This window comes from Dipodomys merriami, unplaced genomic scaffold, assembly GCF_024711535.1.
Source record: "Dipodomys merriami isolate MVZ:Mamm:240054 unplaced genomic scaffold, mDipMer1.0.p SCAF_10, whole genome shotgun sequence".
Taxonomy (NCBI): domain Eukaryota; kingdom Metazoa; phylum Chordata; class Mammalia; order Rodentia; family Heteromyidae; genus Dipodomys; species Dipodomys merriami.
The window spans coordinates 46535648-46558189 of NW_027202271.1; the positions used below are offsets into that span (position 1 = coordinate 46535648).

The 22542-nt window shown below is 39.7% G+C and overlaps 1 protein-coding gene and 1 non-coding gene across 2 annotated transcripts in view; one reads left to right on the plus strand and one right to left on the minus strand.

The window, feature by feature from the left end:
- LOC138805568 (uncharacterized protein C3orf20-like) overlaps positions 1-22542 on the minus strand; it is an 85906-nt gene that overhangs the window by 19881 nt on the left and 43483 nt on the right. The window contains exons 9-12 of the mRNA XM_069990357.1: positions 20889-21048; positions 17143-17368; positions 11627-11921; positions 7070-7186 (exon numbers count right to left, since the gene is read on the minus strand). Coding sequence (XP_069846458.1) covers positions 7070-7186; positions 11627-11921; positions 17143-17368; positions 20889-21048 — 798 coding nt within the window. The remainder of the gene's footprint in view (positions 1-7069; positions 7187-11626; positions 11922-17142; positions 17369-20888; positions 21049-22542) is intronic.
- Trnaa-ugc (transfer RNA alanine (anticodon UGC)) lies at positions 15670-15738 on the plus strand. Its single transcript has one exon. It is a non-coding gene; the product is annotated as a tRNA-Ala (tRNA).

The following is a 22542-nucleotide window of genomic DNA, read 5'->3' on the forward strand; positions in this document are numbered from 1 at the left end:
AGAAAGTTGTCCACACCAGCCCCAGTATTGAGTAGCTGTATAATTTTGGGTAAACTATTTTACTTACTCCCTCCAGTCAGGAAGACACAACAAAACCATGGTTTGCTGACTTTGTTATAATTATTATACATTTATTATTATATTATACAATGTTATACACACAAAATAAGATACAAGAAATTCTTTCACACTAGCATCATTGGTGTTATAACATACTGAATAATATTCTATTATATGAATATACCATAATTTTTAATTTTAAACATTTTTACTGGATATTAATAATAGCTAGTAGTAGTAGTAGTAGTAGCAGTAGTAGTGCAGGTACTAGGGCTTGAACTCAGGGCCTGGACACTGTCCCTTAGCTCTTATGCTCAAAACTAGTGCTCTACAATTTGATCCATAGCTTCACTTCTGGCATTTTTTGGTAACTAATTGGAGATAACAGTCTCATGGATCTTCTTGCCTGGGCTGGCTTTGTACCTCAATTCTCATATCTCAGCTTCCTGAGTGGCTAGGATTATAGAACTGAGCCACTGGCACCAAGCTGATGTTTAATTATTATTATTACTATTTTTTACAGGTCCTGGGGCTTGAACTTGGGGCCTGGGTGCTGTCCCTGAGCCTCTTTGTGTTCAAGGCTAGTGCTTTACCACTTGAGCCACAGCACCACTTCTAGATTTTTCTTGGTAGTTGGTTAGAGATAAGAATCTCATGGACTTTTCTGCCCAGGCTAGCATTGAACTGTGATCCTCAGATCTCAGACTCCTGAGTAGCTAGGATTACAGGCATGAGCAACTGACTGGCACCTGGCTTTTGATATTAAATTATTTTAAAGAACATTTAAAAAATTAGAATCATGTAGTGTTGAAATGTATAGTCTTACCAAATAGCAAGTGTTCCTTTTTAGGAGCTAGTATATTACTTTATTCATATGTATGTACGTATGTATGTCCTAGAGTTCAAACCCAGAATCTTGAACATGCACTACCACTGAGCCTCACCCCAGTCACTTAGAATATAATCTTTAGAATATAATCTCAGGAGGAATTCCTATTCTAAGTGGTTTCTTTCTGTCTATACATAAACTCCTATTTCTCTTGGCAATTACTTTCCTTACAGGATTCACTCTCTTTCCCAAGCTTTGGTCTCCCCTTAACTGAAGATCCCAAGTGGATCACTTATGTTTCCTGGCCCCACCCTAGTATTTGGGAGGCCAGGAAGAGAGTTCCTTTCTTGGCCAAGGTGAACATGTTCACTAGGCCCAATAGCCTTTTCTAGTTAGTAGTCAAACAGCATCACATGATGAAAACATTACAGACCTTTAATGAATATTATTTAGAATGGAAGAAGAAAGAGCTGCCAGAAGAAATCTAAGTACATTTAAAATAAGAAAAAAGCCTGTAAGGGGAATACCCATTAGCATTATTTTGATAAAGAATGAAAGAAATTGGGTCCTTCCATTAGTTAGCGGTTTAGCAACATTGTTTCAGTCTCCCAAGATCTTCAGTTGATCACATTAGAGACTCTGCTTTTCTTTTCTTTTTTTCCTCCACCACCAAGAAAAGCAAGACCTGTTTTATTTCAGTAATAATTAAGGGGTATACTAATTAGTCTATGTCATGTGAGTCATTTCACACACTAATCTTATTTTTTGTTGTTGTTGAATTCTGTGCAGTAGCTAAGACTGGGATGACTGAATCTTGTGCACCTCTCTACAGAGACAAACAGATAAAGGGTTTCCTGGGCTGCTGAGGATACAAGCCCTTGCATTGTATTCTCAGTTTTGCTTTCTCTGTGATTCCCTCAGGGAGAAACAGAGGTATCCAGGTTGTGTTTGCTTCCCTGAAGAAACTGCACTGCTCTGCTCTGCTCTGCACTCATCCCAGCAAATTCTCAATCTTGTTTGCTCAAGGCCTCTTCTCATAAGTGTTTCTGGGTGAGACCACCAAACCCCTTCTCTTCAAGAACATAAAATGCATGTAATCTAGGCACAGTGGCTCACACCCATAATCCTAGCTACTCAGGAAGCTGAGATCTGAGGATCCAAGCTAGCCCTGTCAGGAAAAGTCCAATTAAATGCCAAAAAGCCAGAAGTGGAACTATGGCTCAAATAGTACACAAAAGCTCAGGTACAGCACCTAGGCACTGAGTTCAAGTCCCAGAACCAGCACACAAAGAAAAAGAAAGAAAGAAAGAAAGAAAGAAAGAAAGAAAGAAAGAAAGAAAGAAAGAAAGAAGGAAGGAAGGAAGGAAGGAAGGAAGGAAGGAAGGAAGGAAGGAAGGAAGGAAGGAAGGAAGGAAGGAAGGAAGGAAAAGGAAAAGCTTGTAGGTGCAATTTGTCTAAATAGTCCTATGCTGCTGGGTGTCGTAAAGTCAGAGAAGGACTGAAGTGTCCAAAGAGCAAAGAAGTGACTTACAGCTGGAGTTTGGCAAGGCGCCTTCCATAGCCCTTTGTTTTGTATTGTTCAATGTTGCCAATTTTGAACCTCAGGGAGTGAAATCCAGACGACCTGGTTATATTTCTTAGCCTCACTTGAGATTCTCAGAGCTCAAGTAGAACTCCTCTAGAAAATACTGTAATTTTAGTGCTGCTTAACTATTCAAAACCTTTGTTACATTAACTGTACAAAATATAAGTATCCTAATTTAACATACATAAATTGGACCAAATAAACCAAAGAAGAAAAAAGGGAAAGCTTTTAGGTGATCTACTTTTTAAATTGAGCATCCTATTTTAGTCTTCCAACCTAATTAAGAATTTGGAGCACAGCCTCACATTACCATAACTTCATTGCTCACAAAACATTATAATGATGTCAAAAATATTTTGAGCCATTATCTTCTATTCTCCATTTTGGGAGAGGTAGAGTGGAAGAGAAAATAATTAACATCAACCAACCCTCTCAAAGCTTCCTAAAACAAACATTAAACTCATTTTCTGTCTCGTTGGGCTGGCTACATCACTCTACCTCCAAGTGCATTTTGATAACATACCTCCATCATTCCCAGCAACCACATGGAATTGGATACTACAGCTTCTTGTTCTTGTCTTCCTGTCTTTCCTCTTGACAGGGACAAAATGATGTCAACCTGGGACTTGGCAATTTGAAAATAACAGACCCCCATAAGAACCACTGCCCTCTTCAGAGCCCTGAAGTAATGTATGCTTAGAAGAATAAACCCTTAATGAATCTGAATAAATAGCTAAAATGAATTTTGAGTTTATTTGTCATACCGTTCTTTGCAAGCTATCTGCCTTGTTTACATTTTGAGAAAAAAAATGCAGTTTATTATGGAAATCACATACATGCTCTGCAGTGCTTTTCCCAGAGAAACTGAGACTAGCAAGACAACATTTTCCATTGAAAGATAAAATGTAAACCCGTTCTGCTCACTCAGGGAGGAGCAGCCACACAGATCTCCATGGCCCTCTGTGTGCCATCTGGATGCAGTCTTTCCTTTCAGGGACCTGGAGTTTCCTGGACCAGGGACAAAACACATTTATTTCTGATGGACCAACACTGTCACCCAGTGGACAGATAGATCCACAGGCTGAAGCCTTCCCCTTGTTCTTGGCTTGGCAGCCATTGTTTGAATAGGACTTTGTCTCAGGTGATCAGCATCACTGTTAATATCCTCTTACAGAGAAATAGGCCAACTTCACCTGTCAAACTCTGGGTTCTGATGGGACAGATGAATAGAACTTAAGGAACACATACATTTTCATTATGTGGATTGATTTTTCCCCATCCTAACCACAGTCCATTTATAAGAAGCCAGGCTACAAACCAAGCAAGTTCACCTGCAAATACTCCTGGATCCAGGAGATCCAGGCAGTGATGAGCCAGGCATGACCGAAGATTTCTCTTCCACACAATAGGACTGTTTACATGACAATGATGTATATTTCCACTGAAATCTGACAAATAATTCAGCTTTGAGAAACCAGTGATTGAGCTACTCTCACTTTCTTTGTGTGTAGCATCCCTGAAGTTGCGTGGATGACCCTCTGCTCCAGCTCATTTATACAGAATCTGTTTCTTTGGCACATGTGACCAGATAGCTTGTTTTCTGTAAGAAGCTAAGAGTCACTGTGCCTTCTTGCTCAGAATTCATTTAGTTTCTTCTCAACTGGAACTCATTCATGAGCTGAAAGTATTACACTATACATCTCTTTCATATACCCAAAGTAGTGGGCCTGAGACTACCTTGTGGGAGAAGTTCTTGCAGTCTTCATTGAAAGCAGTTTCTAGCCAGGCACTGGTGGCTCACACCTATAATCCTAGATACTCAGGAGGCTGAGATCTGAGGATCATGGTTCAAAAGCCAAACCCGGGCAGGAAAGTCCATGAGACTCTTTTCTCCAATAAACCACTAGAAAACCTGAAGGGGCACTGTTGTTCAAGAGGTAGGGCACTCACCTTGAGCTGAAGAGCTGAGGGACAGCGCCCAAGCTGACAATAAAATAAAATGAAATAAAATAAAATAAAATAATAGCAGTTGCTATTTATAGTAAGAAAATCTGTATTTGAATCTTTTTTTTTTGTCAGTCCTGGGGCTTGAACTCAGGGCCTATATCCCTGAGCCTCTTTGTGCTCAAGGTTAGTGTTCTATCCCAATTGAGCCACAGCATTACTTCCGGCTTTTTCTGAGTAGTTGATTGGAGATAAGGGTCTAATGGACTTTTCTGCCTGGGCTGGCTTCAAACTGTAATCCTTAGATCTCAGCCTCCTGAGTAGCTAGGATTACAGGTGTGAGCCACCAATGCCCAGATTGTATTCTAACCTTGACCTTCTACTTGGCTAGCTCCTTGATCTTGGATGAATTGCTTAAGTTTCAGCTTCTTTTTTTTTTTTTGTCAGTCGTGGGGCCTGAACTTTGGGCCTCAGCGCTGTCCCTCAGCTCTTCAGCTCAAGGTTAATGCTCTACCACTTGAGCCATAGCACCACTTCCAGCTTTTTTCTGCTTATGTGGTACTGAGAAATCGAACCCAGGGCCTCATGCATGTAAGGCAAGCACTCTACCACTGAGCCACCTTCCCAGCCCTTAAGTTTCAGCTTCTATCTCTTTGTCAGGATTAATATTAGTATGTACTTATCTTCCCATCTCTCCTTTGTTTACTATGAGGATTTAGATGAAAAAATACACAAAAATTGGGGCTGGGAAGGTGGCTCAGTGGTAGAGCGCTTGCCTTGCATGCATGAGGCCCTGGGTTTGATTCCTCAGCACCACATAAGCAAAAAGAAAAAAGCCGGAAGTGGCGCTGTAGCTCAAGTGGTAGAGCGCTAGCCTTGAACTGAAGAGCTGAGGGACAGCGCCCAGGCCCAGAGTTCAGGCCTCCCGACCAGACCTTCTCCCCCCCCCCAAAAAAAAAAAAAAACCACAAGAATTACTTAGCATGGTGCCTAGCCATTTTTGAGTTAAAACTCTATAAATATTAACATTATCATTATCATAATTATTTCAATGGCAGCTGCTATACTTACTGTTCCTAAAATGTAACTTTCACGAAGTTACATTTGATTTTGTAATGTTTCTGATGCATCTATTGACAGTAGGCAAAATCATGTGGTTTCCTCCTTCTTCTTCTCCTCCTCCTCCTCCTTCTAAGATGGAAGGATCTTGAGAGAACATCCTGCCTGTTGCTTCTTAGAAAAATTACTTACAAGATGTTTGTGTTTGAACATAGGTGCTCATGCTTGCTAGAGATGCTTAAAAAAAAACACTGATATGCAAGTGTCATCAACCTAAAGAATCATTATTGTTTGAATCCTTTCAGGGAAATTCTAGTGTAGGCAAACCTAATTTACGGTGACCAAAAGCAGATCAATGGAATTAATGTTTATGAAGTACCACTAAGGTGCAAGAAATTGAAACAAGTACGTTACACAATTGTCTTGCTGAAATTTTACAGTAATTACTTTTACAATAACTCTTTGTATTTTTTTTTTTTTTTTTTTTTGTCGGTCATGGGGCTTGAACTCTGGGCCTGGGCGCTGTCCCTCAGCTCTTCAGCTCAAGGCGAGCGCTCTACCACTTGAGCTACAGCACCACTTCCGGTTTTCTGGTGGTTTATTGGAGATAGGAGTCTCACGGTCTTTCCTGCCCGGGCTGGCTTTGAACCGTGATCCTCAGATCTCAGCCTCCTGAGTAGCTAGGATTACAGGCGTGAGCCACCAGCGCCCGGCTTAACTCTTTGTATTTTTTTTTTTTTTTTTTGGGTCCGGTCGTGGGGCCTGAACTCTGGGCCTGGGCGCTGTCCCTCAGCTCTACAGCGCCACTTCCGGCTTTTTCTTATGTGGTGCTGAGGAATCGAACCCAGGGCCTCGAGCATGCAAGGCAAGTGCTCTACCACTGAGCCAACTTCCCAGCCCAACTCTTTGTATTTTAAGAGACAAAACAGGCTTAGAAATCTGCCAAAGATAACACAACAAGTGTGTAATAGAACCAGGTCATGAAATCAGCTCTGTTTTCAATTCCCATGCTTTCTCTGCGCACTGTTTCCTCACTTCAGTAGTTATTCTATTTTCAATTACGTACTTTTTATGTATTCTTAGTTCCTTACCTAACTACTATATAACCTTAAAAGTGAGAACTGATCTTACTACACAAAGAGTAATCTCCACACAAATTCATTTGGCCACCTCAATTTTAACAATGTCCAATTTTTAACTTCATTAGATCAATAGGAAGGATAACTCAATAGCTAGGAAGACCTATAGTCAAAAGTTATTGTAGGCTGGGAAGGTGGCTCAGTGGTAGAGCGCATGCCTTGCATGCTCAAGGCCCTGGGTTCGATTCCTCAGCACCACATAAGCAAAAAGAAAAAAGCCGGAAGTGGCGCTGTGGCTCAAGTGGTAGAGCACTAGCCTTGAGCTGAAGAGGTGAGGGACAGTGCCCAGGCCCAGAGTTCAGGCCCCATGACCGGACCCAAAAAAAAAAAAAAAAAAGTTATTGTAAAAGCTATTTCTTCAGCCTTCTGTGGACCCTATGAATGATCTCCAAATTAGACCAACATTACAAACAATAGTCCAGCTAGAACAGTGATCTATTTTAAAACACATACCAAAAAAATCCCTGGGGTGATATTGTGTCTTTGAACCAAAAGTGGACGATCACTGCCTGTAACTTTAGATGCTGACAAGATGTTGTATTTTAGCAACCGAAAGGGGTCCAAATGACTCTAAAAGAAAAGAAAAGAAGTTTAAAGATACTTCACAGGCAACCAATTTTTTGTTCTACTTAATAGTATTTGTATTCTTTAGTATTTGTATTCTAGATTTTATCCTTACTATTGCTTCCATGGCTCATCAAAGGTTTGTGTATTGCCAATGGCTAGTGAACATTTTTGTTTCTTGTTACTTGACTCATTTATGGCATGTGAGGTTAATTTATATCACTCTTCAATTCTCTCACAGCCTCTGTGGCCGTGTTTTTCCTAGGTCTCCTTCCTGTGCCCCCAGGTCTTCATTAGTCTTCAGCAAATACATTTTTTTCTGTCCTTGACCTCTAAGTTTCTACTATACTAAAAAGTGCTGTTAGAGCCAACACTCCAGGCTACTCACTATCTTCACACATATTTCTATTATTTTTTGATGAGTAAATAACTAAACGTCTACCAAAACTAGTGCTCTCCTCACAAAATTTGTAAGTTGAGATGTTGACTTTTTTTTTTTTTTTTTTTTTTTTTTTTTTGGGTCCAGTCGTGAGGCTGGAACTCTGGACCTGGGCTCTGTCCCTCAGCTCTTCAGCTCAAGGCTAGCGTTCTACCACTTAAGTCACAGTGCCACTTCTGGCTTTTTGCTTTTTGCTTATGTGGTGCTGAGGAATCAAACCCAGGGCCTCATGCATGCAAGGCAAGCGCTCTACAACTGAGCCACCTTCCAGCCCGAGATGTTGACTTCTTGATCTTCCATTTTTCATCACTCAGGAAACCAAAACTCAGCATGTCCAACAGGACTATTTATACTTTTCTTTAAATGTTCTTATGGTGGATTAAACATAGCTACAGATTATTTGCCACTCTATTCATCAAGAGATGGATGCCATTTCTGATGCCCTTGAATCTAGTTTGGCCTGGGATAGGCATTGACCAATAGCATACAGTACCACTGTGAGACTAGGTATTAAGAGAAGTAGTTCCCATTTCACCTCTTGGATCATTCCTTCTTAAAACAGGCATCTTGTTATGCAGAATCTGGAGCAGGGCTCCAAGAGTCCTTATGAAAAGAGATCCCTGGGCCAATTGCCATAACTAAGCTCCAAATGGCAGTAGCACTTCCCACCAGCCATGTGAATGGGCTTGAATCCCTTAGCCTGTTCAAACTGACTCCACCAATGCTCCATGAAGCAGGGTGAAGTACCATTCACAAACAAACAGATGCTTACTAGTTTAAGCTCCTATGTTGTGAGATAGCCACCTAAGCAGTAAGACATGTCAAAACTTGTTTCTTTTTATTTTTAGATGGCCTCTCTCTATGTAGTTCAAGCTGGCTAGAACTATCAATCTTCCTGCCTCAGATTCTAAGTATTGGATTCTAGGAATATGTCAAGCATCCAGCCTAAGATATTTCTTACCCTCCTTCTTCTAAATTCCCTATCTCAATGAACAAACAAATAAAAACCAGTGCTACTATTCTCTAAATTGTCCAAATGAGAAGATGAAAGGTAAACTCTTCCCTACTTAATACTTCCAGATCTTATGGAGTCTTATTTCTGATGCAGTCTTACTTCATATGTACCATCCTTTTCTCACTTTCACTTTGATAATTTCACACTTGGTTAAGTGCAGTAACAGTTGTCCCTGCCACTCTGCATCTTTCTGTCAAAATTATCCTTCACCACACAGTCTTTTCATGTTGTTTCTATGCATAAATCCTTTAACGAACCCTCCTACTTTTCAAGCAGAGTTCAAAATCCTTTCAAGCCTCACAGTCAGGCCCCTGTGAACACCTCTGTTTGCTGCTTTCTCAATGTAGTCTGTCCCACATCCTCTTGTCTTCCAACATGGAGTCTTCTAAAACATGGCAATGTGTAGGAAAGTGCTCTCCACCTGAATCATACTGCTCTACACAATGCTTCCTGCATGAATACTCTATCTATATTTCTGACCCATGCTCTGGTTGTCACTTCACCATGCTCTGGTTGTCCATTTTCTGGATTGCCTTTTCCTTGAAGATAAGATTAGACTTGAATGAAAATTCCAAAATCCAGTCCCTGACACATTACCACACATTGTAAGACTTCAGTAAATGTATCTGTGCAAGTAGTTCCTAGAAACCTACTCTTAAAAATGCCATCAACCACTGATATGAAGCCAGCTGCTTCTATCCTATCATCCATGTGGAATGTCAGAAACATACTGTCATCTTTGCCCTTTACTACATACTGCATGGTGAGAAGCTCACCTATGACTCCAAGTTCCCCTCTGAGGATGCCAGTAACAAGCTGCCCTGAAACTATGGCACCAAGGGCTGCCATCACTTCCTTAACTGAGGCTCTATTGCCATTGCCCCTCACCTGTGGCTCCCTACCCTTCCTGAGTATCTCATTTCCACATTCCTGCTCAGAGTGATGTGGTCATGCTTTGACACAATCCAGGACTTTTGGCTTTCACATGCCTTAACCTGAGGAAGATCAAATACTAATATATTATCAAGCTAATATATTCATTAGGGCTATAATAAGAGTAAGGTGGGACAGGGAGTGGAACCATCAGGATAGAGACAGCCATAGTGTGAGTGAGTCTAAAGAACTTAGACTTGACTTAAAGGATTATAAGAACACTGCATTCATGTTCACATGGTAAAAAGAACACTCTGTAATAGGTAGAAATATCATAGAGACCAAGACCAAAAGCAGAAAAACCAGTTAGGATAATGTAGTAAATCTGTGGGCAGTAATAAAGGCCTGCAGCAAGCAGAAGTAGTGGGGTTGAGAGAAAGAGACAGTCAGGGAAGTAGGCCACAGTGATAAAATAAAATTTAAAAAAAGAGTTGTTTTAATGCATGGCTACTGAGACTGGTAGCAACTACTTGGAGAGTATTCAGATAAAGTAGTTCAGAGCTTAGCCAAGACTCAGTTAAATAGAATGATAAATTACTAATGTCTGCTATGGACACAGAAAGGGAGAATATTGGCATTCTATTCTATTGGACTGGAAATATTCTCTATCTTGATCTGGATGGTGATTACACAGATACATAAAAATTCATTATGCCATATGCCTGTATTAATCCATTTTGCCTTGCTATAACAAAATATCAGATACATATTTTAAAAGATTTATCTGGCTCATGATTTCAATACCTGGCATGCCACTAGAATTCCAAACAGCACTGGCATCTAATGATGGCCTCCCTGGCTATTTCACAACATGGTGAAGCATGAAGAGAATGGCTACATGTGGAAGAGGCCAAGTACAAAAAAAGCCTCAACCTTAAAACAATACATTTTCATAAGAACTAATCTAGTCCCAAGGGACCTAAGACACTCCCTTATGATAGTCATTAATTTCTGCTAGTGGTAGCAGCACTGTGATCTAATTATCTCCTATAGGACCCTACTTTTAAAGTTTCTACCACCTCAATACCAATTTTCTAAGCATATGAAACTTTGGGAATAAAGTCACAGCCATTAAATTTTATAACTTTTATCATATGATCATAATACCTCAATTTTGGAGAGTGGAATGTGGTCAGTGAAGGTACAGTGGCTCATGCTTGTAATCCTTGTACCTTAAAAGGTAGAGCTAGGAGGATCATAGTTAGAAGCCACCCTTGAGTATAAAAAGTCAGTAAAACCTTATCTTGTTTTCTTTCTATCTTTTTGTGTGGTGTTCTTGGGTTTCAAATCAAGGCCTGGGTACTGACCTGAGCTTTTTTGTTCAAGGCTAGAATGTTATCCATGAACCACCGCTCCATTTTTGGGTTTTGGAGTGGATAATTGGAGATTAGAGGCTCATGGACTTCCTTGCCTGAACTGACTTCAAACCAGAATTCTCAGAGCTCAACCTCCTGAGTAGCTAAAATTAGAGATGTGAGCCACCAGTACTGGCTGAAAGACCTTATCTTAAAGAGTAAAACATATGGCCAGGCGCTGGTGGCTCATGCCTGTAATCCTAGCTACTCAGGAGGCTGAGATCTGAGGATTGTGGTTCAAAGCCATCTGGGGCAGGAAAGACCGTGAGACTCCTATAGCCAATAAACCACAAGAAAAAACCAGAAGTGGTGCTGTAGCTCAAGTGGTAGAGCGCTCACCTTGAGCTGAAGAGCTGAGGGACAGAGCCCAAGCCCAAAGTTCAAGCCCCATGACCGACAAAACAAACAAACAAACATATGTTGATGTGAATATGTAATCAAAGTAAAGAGAGGCAAAAGGGTCAGAGATTCACAGTCTAAGGCTGGCCCCAGGCAAGAGGGTGAAACTATCTGAAAAATAAGTAAGGCAAAGAAAGCTGTTGTTCTGATTCAAGTGGTTGAGCACTTGCTTGACAAGTATGAGGCTCTGAGTTCAGACTCCTCATTCTCCAAAAATATTGAGGCATTCATAATTTTTTATGTTACTGAGAAAATGTATTAAGATAAAGCATACAACAAAACATTTTCCTACATGTTGTTATTACCTGAATGCAAGGCATGGTTCTGGATCTATTTAGTTCTCTGTATACTTTAGTCACTTCTTCGATATGCTTGTCCTTTTCCTTAGCTGAGAATACATAGACGATTATAATCTGATCTGTAGAGGCTAGCTGGTTGTTTATAAGGTTATCATACTCCAGGTCTGTCACTTCAGGAATGCTGTAAGGGCTACATCGGCATGTATCCTCTTCCTTTCCACACAGTGTTTGCCTCAGGACTACAGGACAAATCAGCAGGGAACCAAAACATGAATCCTTTCTGTCACTGGGAAGAGAAAACCTGGAAATGTAATAGTGAGGAATCACACTGAAGAATTGTAAGGACAGAAAGAACATCCCTAAATTATGGGTGATCACTTTGGTACAACATTGAAATTTAATTCTAGACAGCATTTCACTTGCTAACATGCTACAATACTTATCAGTGCAATAAATATTACATATCAGCTCTGCAGGTAAAAGACCTAATAGTTGCTAGTAAGAATGACACTAGAACATTAATTGCAATTTTATGGCAAGGAGAATGTACAAAAGGATGGTTTGTAAGATATTTCCTTTTATTCTCTCAACCATTGGAACAACTGAAATCATATCCTTATGGATGGAAAAGATGAGCCTCAAAAACTGAGGTGCAATCATTTGGCCAAAAGCACACAAATAGAAGAAAGAATAAAGTAAGACAAAGCTGGATTGGTATGTACACTTTTCCTATCATAATTTTCCCACTGGACATTACTGAAGATGAAATACCTATAACATACTTCTGAATTGGTTTTTTAGGTTTATTAATAGACTGATAAGCCATGGTTAGAGAACAGAAAGCTAAATCCTGGTTTGCCACCTGACACTCTCCATGTAACAGTAAATCCTTTGACTTTTTTTTTTTTTTTTTGTCAGTCATGGGGCTTGAATTCTGGGCCTGGGCACTGTCCCTCAGTTCTTCATCTCAAGGCAAGCACTCTACCACTTGAGCCACAGCGCCACTTATTTTTTTTTGGTAGTTTATTGGACATGAGAGTTTCACGGCCGGGGCTGGGAAGGTGGCTCAGTGGTAGAGTGCTTGCCTTGCATGCATGAGGCCCTGGGTTCAATTCCTCAGCACCACATAAGAAAAAAAAAAGCCGGAAGTGGCGCTGTGGCTCAAGTGGTAGAGTGCTAGGCTTGAGCTGAACTGTTGAGGGACAGCACCCAGGCCCAGAGTTCACGCCCCACGACCGGACCCACCCCCCCCAAAAAAAGAGTTTCACAGCCTCTCCTGCCCAGGCTGCTTTACACTGATATCCTCAGATCTCAGCCCCTTGGGTAGCTAGGATTACAGGTGTGAGCCCAGGGGCACCGGGCTATCCTTTGACTTCTTTGCATCTCAGCATTAACATCTATTATTTAGAGGAAGTCTATGTTTCTAGGAGATGCTGAAGCTTACCAAAACAATTTTGTACTAAAGGTAAGTTCTTTGACTGAATACCAGTTTTAATTTACAAACTGTGCAGCCATACTATTCTGTACAAAATATTGCACTAGGTCACCTAGATATTGTTTGTTTTGTTTTCATTCGCATTTTCACCAGTAGAATCTGGGCTTTTACATTTTTCTACTTATTTTTTAAAGCAAGTTATATATTGTCCTGGTAAGAAATGAGAGTATATTTAAGTTTGCTACTATAGTTTAATACCATAAATGGTGACTGAATTTTACAGGGTTTAAAAACTTGCTTGGGCCTAAAGAGAGAAGTTGGAACTACAAAGTTGACTATGTAGAGACTTCATGGATTTGTCATTGATGTATAGTTGCATCTTTATGTGTTGGAGTGTCTGTGCATTGCTTTGAGCATTTCAAGTTATTTAAATACTTCTATACTAACAGTATTTTTTCTGTGAACTGATCTCTGCCTGTGAAGATAGTTTCTGAATTTTGTAAAAAGCATGGATTTTTTTCTATTTATGTATTTATTTATTGTAAAGGTGATATACACAGGGGTTGAAGTTACATAAATCAGTAATGAATATATATTTTTTTGAACAGTGTCACCTCTTCCCTTATTTTCTCCCAGTATTTCCCTCCAGGCCTCCCTCCCCCACAAGTTATATTAATGTAGTGTCTAGTGGGGCTGGGAAGGTGGCTCAGTGGTAGAGCGCTTGCTTTGTATGCATGAGGCCCTGGGTTCGATTCCTCAGCACCACTTAAGCAAAAAGAAAAAAAAAGCCAGAAGTGATACTGTGGCTCAAGTGGTAGAGTGCTAGCCTTGAGCTGAAGAGCTGAGGGACAGCGCCCAGGCCCAGAGTTCAGGCCCCACGACCGGACCCAAAACAAAATCAATGTAGTGTCTAGTATCACTGCTGAATTAGTTCACCCTTTGTCCCACTAATTTTGTGCTTCCTCTTACCCTCCCCAAATCAGATAAACTTACATACAAGACAAGAGGTACAGAAATACAAAAAACAGCAACAAAAAGGGAAAAACAGAAAAAAGAAAAAAAACTTATTTTCCTTTATGTGGAGTTCATTTCAGTAAGCATCATTTTATATGATCATATGCACATAACTATTGAGCCTTTGTGATCCTCTCCTAAGAATATCCTCCTTTGGTATCTGTGTGAATGTTTGGAGTCCTGTTTAACTTATTATATAATTTTTTGTCTTTTCCTACCCATTGTGTTTGCCTGCATATTTATAGGCACATTCTCATTACTAAAAATGAGGGGAAACTATGCAACCTATGCTTCTTTGGGTCTGGCTTACTTTGTTTAATACAACTTATTTTTTTGCTTAATATAATTTTTTCCAAGTCCTTCTGTTTCCTTATGAATGGCATTCTTTCCAATGTCATTCTTTCTGATAGAAGCATATAAGTCCATTGTGTGTGTGTATACACATGTGTATGTACTTATTACCTTTATCATATGATCATAATACCTCAATTTTGAAAAGTGGAACATGGTCAGTGAGGTATGTATAACACACACACACACACACACACACACACACACACACACACACACACACACACACACACACACACACACTTCACATTTTCTTGATCCATTCATCCACTGAGGGGCATCTGGGCTGATTCCATATCTTGGCTATGGTAAACAATGCTACAGTGAACATGGTTGTGCTGGTAGCTTTAGTGTGGCCTGGTCTGTGGTCAATTGGATAAATAACCAGAAGTGGAACTGCTAGATCAAAAGGAAGCTCTATGTTTAGTCTTTTAAGGAACATTCATACTGCTTTCCAGAGTGGTTCAACAAGTTTACATTCTCACCAACAGTGTACTGGCATTCCCTTTTGGCCATATTCCTGCCAGCACCTGTTATTGTTAGTTTTGTTGACATTGGCCATTCTAACTGGGGTGTAGTGAAATCTCAATGTTGTTCTGATTTGCATGTCTTTTATGTCCAGAGATGCTGAACATCTCTGCATGTTTCTGTTGGCCATTCTTACTTCATCTTCTGAGAAGTCTCTCTTTAAGACTTTAGCCAATTTACTAATTTGGTTGCTGTTTCTTAGAGAATTTTTTGGGGGGGCATTTAATTTTTTGAGCTCTAAGTATATTTTAGACATGAGGCCCTTGTCTGAGGCATAGCTAGTAAAGATCTTCTCCCATTCTGTAGTCTTTCTATTTATTTTGCTAGCTATGTCTTTTGCTATGCAGAAACTCTTCAGTTTGATGCAATCCCAATTATCCAGCCTTGCTTTTATGTGTTATGTTTCTGGATCTTTATTTAGGAAGTTTCAACCCATGCCAAGGAGCCCTAGTGTTTCCCCTTTCCTGTAATATTTTCAAGAAGCATGGATTTTAAAATCCAAGTGGGTATGTATTTTGTCTATTTCCTGCATTTCTCAGCATTATTAAAAATTGTATTTTGAGGATTGAATCACCAATTTCACTTCAAATGTGCATCAGGAAGAAGGCACTGACTTTATTGGAAGGAGATGGAAAAAACAAGGTTATTGAGGAGGAACCATGGGGCCTTGTGTTTAAAAGGAATTAGTTCTGTCCTTTAAGAATTGAGAAAGTAGGGGCTGGGGAGGTGGCTCAGTGGTAGAGCGCTTGCCTTGCATGCATGAGGCCCTGGGTTCGATTCCCCAGCACCACATAAGCAAAAAGAAAAAAAAAGCCAGAAGTGGCATTGTGGCTCAAATGGTAGAGTGGTAGCCTTGAGCTGAAAAGCTGAGGGACAGTGCCCATGCCCAGAGTTCAGGCCCCACAACCGGACCCAAAAAAAAAAAAAAAAAGAATTGAGAAAGTAGACAAGTTCAAGTAGAAATATTTTTTTTTGGTTGGCCATAAGGCTTGAACTCAGGGCCTGGGTGCTGTCCCTGAGCATTGTCATAAATAAAGCTGTTACTTTTGTAAACAAAACAACACACAAAAAAACCCCCAAGATCCATCCATTTTTTTGTCTCCAAGAAACACATCTGCCAAAGATGAACACAAATTCTGAGTGAAGGAATGGAAAAAGATATTCCAAGCAGCTAAATCCTTCAAGAAGGAAATAGTAGCCATACTGATAGCTGATAAAATGGGCTTCATGTTAAATCAATAAGAGATAAAGAAGGTCACTACATATTAAGAAATGGAATGATCCTTGAAGAAACAAATTACAGTCATCAATATATGCACCAAATAGCAGAGCTCCCAATTAAACAATCAAACAAGCACTCCAATCAAACAAAAACTCGTAAACTAACAAACTTAGAGACCCCTCCCAACACAATAATAGAGGGAGATTTTAACACCCCATTCTCATCAAAGGATAATTCAACCAAACAGAAGATCAGCAAAGAAACCTCTAAATTAAGTGACATCATAACCCAAATGGACTTAATAGATATCTACAGAGTATTTCACCCAGCAACCACACAAGACATTCTTCTAAGCAGACCATTGAACTTTCTTCAAAATAGATCATATCCTAGGATATACAATAATCCTGAGGAAATATTTATTGATATAACTCCCTATATTCTATCTGATCACAAAAGAACCAGAACTCAATAGCAAGACTGAACAACACACTGTTGAATAGTAATTCAATGAAAATAAAAGCATGTCATACCAGAACCTCTGGGACACAGCAAAAGCAGTGTTGAAAGTTCAAGAAATCCCAGGTTTTTGCCTGGTGACTGCCCCTATCCACCTTTTTTTTAGCTTAACATATAAACTCCTCATTCTCCTGCAGGTATGGGAGGCTTTTTTGGCTATTACCTGAGACATCTCTGTCCTTAAATTCAGCACTCTATGCCATCCTAGGTTTGTCTGCTTCTTCCATCCATCTCTCAGCATCATCTACTATGGTAGCTGGTTATTGGATCTTGGCTCTGTAAAAACACCTCCTGAGTAGCTAGTATTACAGATGTGAGTCATCAGTGCCTGGCCTTACTGAACATTTGTAGGAACTGAATGAAATGTCCATCTAACTCTTGGTCTTTCAAACATCAGATGAACTATGGATTATTAAGAACAATAGAAGGGAGAGATAAAAAGAGTCTTGTTACCGAGAGGTCTGATTGATAGCTAAGGCCCTCTGAATTCCACAAGGAGGTGAAAGCTTAAAGACATTCTTCAGTGGTTGGAAGGTATATTGACATTGAAGATACTCCTTATGCTTAGAACTTTCATTTATATCTTGTTTCAGAGGAGCTGTTGTTAAAGAGACCTTTTGTTTGATGGTCACTTTTTGTGGCAACTCAGGTGTTTGGCAAATGTTTATCGATTCCATTCCTGAAATTAAAAAAAAAAAACAATTTATTTTTCGAAACATTCTTAGTAGACCAAAGCATCTATAGGCTGAGCTGTGTGGATTAAGTTGCCTGCAGTAGCCTTGGTGCTCTTTTACCATTTCCAGATGTTCATTTTCTGATGGTTCTCTTACTTCACATGTACCTCTTGGTCAGCTTAGAGAATAAAAGGCATCTATGTAATAAATGTAGAAATTTTCCTATCCTTCAACCTAATTCATAGGGGTTTGATTGGGCTTACTTATGCTAGGTAATGAGTCAAGTGCTTTTAGTAGATTATCATATTGAATAACTACCATCGTGATGTGAGTACCGTTAGCCCTCTGTATCCAAGGGTTTTATACTGAAGGTTTTATGGTTTGAACATAAAGTCTTCCCCTAACCCTCCAAAGGCTTGTGTAGTAAAGACTTGATCCCAATGCAGTTTTCAGAGATAGGGAGTTGGGAAAGTAGTTGGATCATGGGAGCCTGACCTAATTGATAGAATAATCCATTTGTGGATTCTAATTTGATGTTGTTATTGGAAAGTAGTAGGGAAGTGAAGACTAATTGGAGGAAGTAGGTCTCTTGGGATCTATTAAAAGATTTGATTTATTAAAAAGATTTCCTACTGCTCCATCTTTTCTATTTCCTTGATGTCATAAAGTAATCAGCTTTCCTCTGCCTGTAACCTGCCACAGTGTTCTGCCTCACCACTTTGGGCCCAACACATTGGAGCCAGCTGACCAGAAACTGAACCTCCAAAATTCTCTGCACATTTAAATCTTTTGTCTTTTAAACTGCTTTTCTTAAATATTTGTCAGCTAACTAGTTAGGAGCTGATGGCTTTTACCCATAACCCTAGCTACTTAGGAGGTTAAAATCTGAGGATCACAGTTCAAAGCCAGCCCAGGAAATAAAGTCTGTGAGATTTTTATTAATCACATACACACACAAAAAGTAGTGGAGTTATAGCTCAAGTGGTAGAATGTTGGCCTTGAGAAAGCTCAGGGACCACTCCTGGCCCCTGGTTCAAGCCTCAGGACCAGCACAAAACAAAAAACAAAACTATGGATTCAACAAAGTATGGATCAAAAACACTTGAAAAAAATTAATCTATAGTGTGTATATATATAGATATTTTCCTTATCTTTATCCTATAAACAATACATTGTAACAATTTTTTACATAAAAGTTAGGAATAACAAGTAGAGAGATGATTTGAAATATGCAGGAAGATATATGTGGTAACATGCAAATACTACATAATTTTATGAAAAAGATTTCGGATTTGAGCATCCTCTGATTTGGATCTTGAGTAGCTAGGATTATAGGCTTGAGCCACTGGGCCCAAGGTAAAAATTGTTATCACAGAAAATGTGATACAAACTGATGTATGGGATAAACTTACAAGGCTGCTCATAGGTCTTATGGATTCATTCATTCAAGCCCAAATGAGCTCTTCTGAGGGGTATTTCTGCTTTCAGTTCCTGTGTAAAACATCTGTGCATTTCCTTCTGGAAGTTCTGCTCTATACCACAGTATGTTCTAAACCAATTCCTCAAATGGAGAAGGTAAGGTGCCTTTGGATTTAGCATATAATCAATACAATTCCATGTCTGTGAATTTGCCTACTTACTAAAATTTTTTGTAACCTCCCCCACCCCAGTATTCATGACACTTTGTTAGCCATTCAGAGGTGCAGAGAGGTGAATGTTTCAAGTCGCCTTTTATGCATGCTCCCAGCTGAAATCAAAGGAAGCTTCATTTTGTCTTCTTGTTTCAGCTCTTATACTGTAAAAAAACAAAAAAACAACAAAAAAAACTGCTCTTCTCATATTATGTATTACTATGCTTGGAGCATTTTTGTGCTTTTTATTGATTTTTTTTTATTTTTTATTTTTTTTGGGTCCAGTCGTGGGTCCTGAACTCTGGGCCTGCGCTCTGTCCCTCAGCTCTTCAGCTCAAGGCTAGCACTCTACCCCTTGAGCCACAGCGCCACTTCCGACTTTTTTCTTTTTGCCTATGTGGTGCTGAGGAATCGAACCCAGGGCCTCATGAATGCAAAGCAAGTGCTCTACCACTGAGCCACCTTCCCAGCCCTGATTTTTCTGTTTACAGGAGCCTGCAAGTGTAATACTACACTCAAGAAGGCTGTGATATACCTTAAGAATAAAATACACATAAACTTTATAGACCATGATAGAGATCATTTGCCATGAAGGTTAGAATGTGTTTGTGACTTTAACTAAGTATCACTATCCCACAATACTGTGAAATGTGTGAAATTTATGTAATCACTTAATTACAATAAAAAATTGCAAGAAAGAAAGAATAAAATACATGTTTTAGATAGGCTTTTTTCAGACATGTTGTTGACCACGAATTCATTGTTATTAACAAATATATAATAAATAAGGTGTCTTTAGACAGAAACACATATATAATATGGCTATATCGATCAATAGGCAAAAATGTTGTTACCAGATCTCCCAGGAAGTTCAATCTATGAGCTATCCTAGGAGCAGTGTTTTAGTATTCAATAATTCAGTGTTTGTGGAGATTTAATAGTATCTCATTTCTACAAATAACATGAATAGGGCTGGAAGGTGGCTCAGTGGCAGAGTGCTTGCCTTGCATGCATGAGGCCCTGGGTTCAATTCCTCAGTACCACATAAGCAGAAAAAGCTAGAAGTAGCGCTGTGGCTCAAGTGGTAGAGCGCTAGCCTTGAGCTGAAGAGCTGAGGGACAGTGCCCAGGCCCACAGTTCAGGCCCCACGTTCAGCAAAAAAAACAAAAAACAAACAAAAAAAAAACCATGAGTAAACTGTTACATTAATAGTCAAGGAGTGAAATAGTGCAGACTCTAATCAAATGTTAAGTACAAGTTGATGCTGCAATAACATATTCCAATGTGAGGTTCCTTTACAATATAGCCAGTGAGCAGAACTCATGTGCAAGGACTGAAGTACAATGGGGAAACTGGGGGAGGTTTTAAAGGGAAGTTTTCTGATGTTAAAAATGAACATAAAAGCACCTTTTCCTGGTGCTAAAAAAGTGGCCAAGTAGATTTTCTTCTCCACAAAGAAAAAGGAAGTAACATCAAGCACAACTTTTCTTTTCTTTTCTTTTTTGGGGGGTGGGTCCAGTCATGGGCCTGAACTCTGGGCCTGGGCTCTGTCCCTCAGTTCTTCAGCTCAAGGCTAGCGCTCTACCCCTTGAGCCACAGCCCCACTTCTGACTTTTTTTCTTTTTATGTGGTGCTGAGGAATCGAACCCAGGGCCTCAGGCATGCAAGGCAAACGCTCTACCACTGAGCCATCTTCCCAGCTCACAACTTTTATTTTCCTGCTAGCTAATCACTCAAGTCCTTGAGAAGAATTTGTGTCTACAGAGTTTCACATTTCACGAACTTGCTACTTTGCAAAACTTTGAGGGGATAGGCATTTGAATATTACTTCTCTGAAGTGCTTAACAATAGGAACTAGTCATGTGGAACAACATAATAGGTTTCTAGAACTGACCCAGTGAAAATCTGTAGTGATTCAACCAGTGAGAGAAGATATGCTTGGCCTTCTTTTGTAGCATTCTCAGGTTGATAGATGTCACAAAGTCATGCATAGGGCTTATATCCATTGATGAATCAATAGTGCTTGTAATCAATTGGTCTGCTGAACCAGTAGGCTTTAAAACAGGAAGACATAGAAAAATGTATGTTTATGAGATACAGACATGAATATAGATGCCTGAAAGAACAGACTTACAAATATAAGGACAGGAAAGAGACACCACTTCATACATTAGCCAACATTAATTATTTTTAACTATTTTTGTCTTTTCTTTTTTGCTACTAGGGATTGAATTCAGGACACTGCACTTGCTAGGCAAGCAATTTGCCACTGAGTTACATTCCAGCCCAACATTAAATGTTTTATTCCTTTATATATTCACTCATTCATCCATTTATTATGTCACCCAATAAGTATTTATTGAGTGTTAAAATTACTTATGGGCCAGACATTATGTCAGAAACTAGGACCAAAGTCACATATAAAAGCCACATTCCCCTGTGAGGGTACCTAACTCCATTGAACTACTCACAAATGGTTAAAACAGTAAAGTCAATGTTATCAATATTTTGCCACAATAAGAAGTGCATGAGTTTACATGGCTAGATTATTTAGTGTTTATATATATATTAATATATACATATTCATTAAGTATACATAATTATGGGAACATTTACATGTTCACATATTAAACACATGTATACTTATATACTTAACTCATTATTGTTATTTGTATTATTTTTGTTGGTCATGGGGCCTGAACTCTGGGCCTAGTAGGCACTGTCCCTCAGCTCTTCAGTTCAAGGCTAGCACTCTACCACTTGAGCCACAGTGCCACTTCCAGCTTTTTCTGCTTATGTGGTGCTGAGGAATCAAATCCAGAGCCTCATGCTTTCAAGGCAAACACTCTACCACTGAGCCACCTTCCCAACCCCTGTTCTTTGCATAATTTTGGTGATCAACACAGAGCCACATTAAGATATATAGAAACCAGGAAGTCAAAAAGCCATAGCTCATTAAAGAAAAGATTTAAAGAAGTGAATGGAAGAGTTTAAAGTGTGTGTGTGTGTGTGTGTGTGTGTGTATCACAAGTGACAGATTCCCACTTGTTCCATACACACCCTGGCTTGTATCTCCAGGGGCAGCAAGCATCCAAGCCTCATGGTAACTCCAGGATGTGTCTGAGAGTAAAGGGAACAAACAGAACACTGACTTCTTCACTGGCTGGAAGAGAACTTAGGGACCCAGTCACTATGCCTGCTAGTTTTTTGTTTGTTTGTTTGTTTGTGGACAAATACTGGGGTTTGAACTCAAGGTCTGAGTGCTTGCTGTCCCTTTTTTTTCACTCAGGGCTAGTGCTCTACCACTTGAGCCACAGATCCACTTTCAGCTTTTTGGTGGTTAATTAGAGATAACACTCTCACAGGCTTTCTTGCCTTGCCTGGCTTTGAACTGTGATCCTCAAATCAGCCTCCTGAGTTGCTATGATTATAGACGTGAGCTGCCAGTGCCCAGCTAAAGGAACCTTGAAAATGCTGGATTAAATAAAATAAACCACTTAAAAAAGGACAAATACAATGAGGGGGAGGGATTGGGATGGGAGGAATGG